We start from the raw sequence: 4,997 nt of genomic DNA, 5'->3' as shown, positions 1-4,997 counted from the left end.
TGTCTCCTTTATCATTATTAGTCCCTATCAATGGCCAACACTATTCCAATCACTTTGATCATTATTTTGAGTTAGTTATATAAATATTTACCTATTTGTTAATTTATACTATCAAATAAATATATTTTTATTTTTGTAATATATTCAAATTTTATGTTTATACCAATTTATTGTTGGATAAAATTGTGACTACTAAATTGGAAACAATAATAAAAGAACAAAATATAAAAACAATAAAATTCAAAGAGGAAAAATAAGGTCCATAAAACTTTGAATTGACAATGAAGGGGTGTATTGTTAGGGCACTCCATTCTCAAAGCTCGCTAGTTCATATCCTAGTCAGTGTATACTCCTTTTTCAATTGTTTTTTTCTTTAAAATTAATTATTTGAAAAAACATTAACACCATTATATACATAAACCTTTTTTAGACAACATTATCTATTCACATGAACTTCATTTTGAGAGGATTTAAATCTCTTTTTATTTTAAAAATACACTATTTAATCCCTCTTTTTAATAATTATAATATGAATAATTACCTTTAAACAAAGTGTAATTAATCATATTGAGTATTTATTATGCTTTTTCTAACTTAACTAAAACTTCCATATACATATGCATATACATATACATATAACAATAATTTTACTTCTTTGCTTCATGTACTCTTAATTTCTACACCAATATATTACATTTATCATTTTAACTTAACATTTATATCTAAAATAACATATACATGTTATAAGGCTAAATTCCATATTAGAATATTAATCTCAAAAAATTGTTTATTCAATGTATGATATGATAATTACTTTTCACAACAAAAGACTATTTCAAATGCTTTCATTTCCAAAAGGCATGCTATTTGTCTTTCTATCCATCGAATGGTATGGAAATAGAACTCGTTTATTTTTTTTAATAAATTTTATATATGGTAAATAAAATTATGGAAATAAAACTCATTTATTTATTTTTAATAAATTTTATATATTGTAAATAAAATTATGTTTAACATAATATTTTTAATGTTTCAATAAAAAAGATAAAAAAAGAAAAGAAAAAAATGAAAGCGATATTAAAATTTAATGAAAGAACTATTTTTGAATTGGTTTGAAAATAAATGAAATATTATTGGATAAAAAAAAATCACAATTTTTATTAAAATTGAGTTAAAATTTTTCATCAAATTTATGTTAGACCCAATCTTTATGATGTGATTAATCTCGAAGACATTTTTCTAAATTGGTGGATGACGAAAGTCTTAGATCTAACAAAATTTATTCATTTTAATAATTTTTAACTTTTTCATTTGATGTCCATGGGGTTTTAGAGAGGTACTTTGTTAAAACACTTGTTGATGTGAAGTCATAGATTTAGTCTTGCCAAATTACAAAAAAAAAACACTTATTTCATTTGATTACATTAAGTTGCAAAATACTAAACTTATTAATGAGAAAATAATTTTCAATTAAAAAATAAACTAGTTTCTTGTGCTTACACTAATGTTCATTCACATTATCATTAATAAATAAATATTTTTCAATTAAAAAATAAACTATTTTCATTTTTTAAATTGAGCATGAGCACACACTTATATAATGCCTTTTCTAGAAAGAAAATAAAATTTTATAAAATTTTAAAATAAAAATAAGTTTAGGTAAGTTTTGATTATTAAAATATGTTTCTCTTCAAACTTAAACACAATTTTTTTTTGTAAAAATATTTTTTTTGGAAAAAGATATGTTTTTAATCATTAAATCTGCAAATTAGCCATATGAATTAAATGTTTGGTAAATACAAATAAACATCAATCTATAATATATGTTGATTTTTTTTAATTAATTAATTTGAGCTAAATCAATTAAATGAACATAACTAATTTAGAGATAAAAGCTTAATTCTTGATTTATGAATATTACTATTAATATTCTAACATGACACAGACTTAAACCTGCACAACCCAGAATCTTTCCCAATCTCATGCATATAAAAATGCACCTTCAATAACTGCCCAAGTAAGACTCCCAGTCCGGGCTAATTCTACACCATTCATTTGCGGAAGCTTCTCAAACATCTGTTCACAAATTTTATGGTTCATAAAAACTATACTCCCAACAATCACTTCTTCATGTGATTAAACCCAACTCACATCTTTCGACTTTAATGGGCTCACCATTCCCAACTAAACTCTCACCATCTAAATGTTATTATTTTGTATTAATGGAGAAATGGTTACATAGTTGTAACGTATCTCCTTAGTTTAGGATTTGTTCCCAGAGTTTAGGAGTTTGTTTGCAACTACCTGATTTCTAGTGATATATTTAATATTGTAATATTCATTTGATGGAACGTAGAGTGAGCGGAGAGAGAGTCTCTTCTTTGTTTGAGTGCAGTCTCCAAGTGCAGTACTCACCTGTGAGCTGCAACTCCTACTTTTTAATTCAAGTCTGATTTTATCTTGGTATCAGAGCATAGGGTAGAGACAGCCTTAAATTTTTTCTCTTAGGGATGCATCATTGATTACATAGCTGTAGTGGTAGTAGAGCATGTAGGAGTATTTGTAAGATCAGGTGGACTGCAGTAACACCTGGAGCGTAGGGTCTCAGATGACTGATCATCTCTGAGCTGAAGAAAGGGTTGGTGCCCATTTTTTAGAAGCAACAGAAGTTGGCGCGGATTTTTTGCGCACAGTCGCGCAATTCAGTAGCAGAACAAGCAGCTGGCGTGGGTTTTTAAGGAATAGTCGCACCATTGGCGCGGATTTGACGCTGATAATCGCGTCAGCGCGCCAGAAAGCTCCATTGGCGCCAGCTGTTGAGTAGCACCTTTGACTGGAAAGAAGCGCCAACCTCTTTCTCTTTGAAAAATCTGCAATGTTTTGCAGATCGATCTTGCCTGGTGGTGGCATGTGGAAATTTCTGCTCTGTGGCAGCAGATTTGATTTGCTGGGTGGTGGCAAATTGGGGTTCCTTGATCCACTCAGTGGTAGTAGATCGGACCTGCCCGGTGGTGGCGAATTAGAGCCCTGCGATCTATTCGGTGGCAGCAGATCAGATTTGCCAAGTGGTGGCGTAGTGCAGCTCCTTGATCTGTTCGGTGGCAGCAGATCGGATTTGCCCGGTGGTGGCGTATTGGAGTTGTTTTTGATCTATTCAGTGGTAGCATATCGGATTTGACCAGTGGTGGCACATTGCAGTTCTTGATCTGTTTGGTGGTAGCATATCGGATTTGCCCGGTGGTGGCACATTGAAGTTCCTGATCTGTTCGGTGGCAGCAGATCGGACTTGCCCAATGGTGGCCAATTGAAGTGTTCAGTTGGATAGAAATGAATAATAGTATAGAATCATATCTCCACGAGTTTGGTAAACTCGATGGATTGAATTTCTCCAACTGGAAAATCAAAATGCAAACTTTGCTGGAGAGTGTAAATGCATGGTCGATCATCATGGGAGATGAGCAGAGATCTGGAACAGCGACCCAAGAACAAGACTGGGATAAAAGAGAAATGAAAGCAAAAGTTATACTAAAGATCTCTGTTAAGGACAATATTATCCCACATATCAGATATTGCAAGTCGGCCGCTGATATATGGACAACGATCAAGAACTTGTACGAGACACAGAATAAAAACCGTGTTCTGTCACTCAAAGGCAAGTTGTTTGCATTGAAGATGGAGGAGAATGAGTTCGTTGCTGGATTCATGGCCAGAGTTAAAGACCTAAGTGACAAATTGGGAGCTATCGGAGAGAAAGTATCCGACTCGGATCTAGTCATGTTCACATTGAAGAGAATGACTGATGAATACCAGACGTTCATGACAGGGCTGTCAGCAAGGGAGAAAGCCCCTTCATTTGATGAGCTGACAGCAATTCTTCTCCAGGAGGAGGAGCGACGACAGAATTTAAAAACTCAGAGCAATGACCTTGCTCTGATGGCAAAAAGAAGACAATACAGAGGGAAGCAGCACCAACATCAACACCAACATCAGTAACCACAGCAGTAGCAGCAGCAGAAAGGAGCCAACACATTTCAAAAGAGATCATTTAAAGGTATGACTGATAATTATGTTAAGAAATGTTTTTACTGTGGAAAACCTAGCCATCAGATTAAAGAATGCTATAAGAGGCAGGTAGTTGAACGAAGAAGCAAACAGAGAAAACATCAAGGTTGTTTTGCTGGGGAAGAGGAGGACCACAACCACGAACTTCGACTATTTACAGTCGATTGTGCTCTTTCAGCTTCAAAGGGAGATGAGGACGACATATGGTATGTCGACTCTGGCGCATCCTCACATATGACTAGTAAGAAGGACTGCTTTGAATTTCTTGAAGAAACTACATGTGGATCGAAAATTTATCTAGGAGATGATAGTGGGTATGAGATCAAAGGATATGGTGACATTCCTGTGAAGCTACCTAGTGGTGACATTAGACACCTTAAAAATGTATTATATGTTCCAGGAATTAAGAAAAATTTGGTCTTTGTCTCAATGATTACTGACCAGGACATGCGAGTTCAATTCTTTAAGAATAATTGTGCCATTAAGGATAGCCAGATGGAAACAGTTGCAACAGGAGTGCACGTGGGGAGCTTGTACAGATTAGATGCAAAGAGTATGCCACGACAAGCAATGGTTGCAGCTGGATCAACAGTCGAAAATCTCTGGCATCAGAGATTCGGCCATCTCAATTTGCAAGACCTCATCTTACTTCAGAGGAAAGGTATGGTCGATGGACTCCCTGTTTTTCATAATGTTAAGCTGGAATGTGATGGATGTGCATTAGGGAAAATGCATAGAGAAGAGTTCCCTTTGCATGTTAACATAAAAGAAAGAGACATTTTAGAACTGGTGCATACAGATATTTGTGGACCTATGCAAACTAGGTCTTTAGGAGGAGCATATTACTTTCTGTTATTTACAGATGATTGCACTAGATTCTCATGGGTGTACTTTCTAAGTAAAAAGAGTCAAGCCTTTTAGTACTTTAAAGAGTT

General features: G+C 33.9%; 1 protein-coding gene across 1 annotated transcript; it reads left to right on the top strand.

The window, feature by feature from the left end:
• Positions 1 to 3,327: 3,327 nt before the first annotated feature.
• LOC149266028 (uncharacterized) lies at positions 3,328 to 3,993 on the top strand. Its single transcript, XM_089406873.1, has one exon. The coding sequence runs from the start codon at positions 3,328 to 3,330 to the stop codon at positions 3,991 to 3,993; it is 666 nt and encodes a 221-aa protein (XP_089262999.1).
• Positions 3,994 to 4,997: the final 1,004 nt, after the last annotated feature.

Source organism: Pinus tabuliformis, chromosome 6 (genome assembly GCF_031772625.1).
Source record: "Pinus tabuliformis cultivar Carrire ecotype Pingquan chromosome 6, CPIR1, whole genome shotgun sequence".
NCBI classification, from domain to species: Eukaryota; Viridiplantae; Streptophyta; class Pinopsida; order Pinales; family Pinaceae; genus Pinus; species Pinus tabuliformis.
The sequence above is the reverse complement of the archived record's forward strand: the minus strand, read 5'-3'. Positions and strand labels throughout refer to the sequence as shown.

What these genes read in the sequence shown, in the direction of transcription:
- LOC149266028 (XM_089406873.1), top strand. Translation starts at nt 3,328, where the DNA reads ATGAATAATAGTATAGAATCATATCTCCACGAGTTTGGTAAACTCGAT.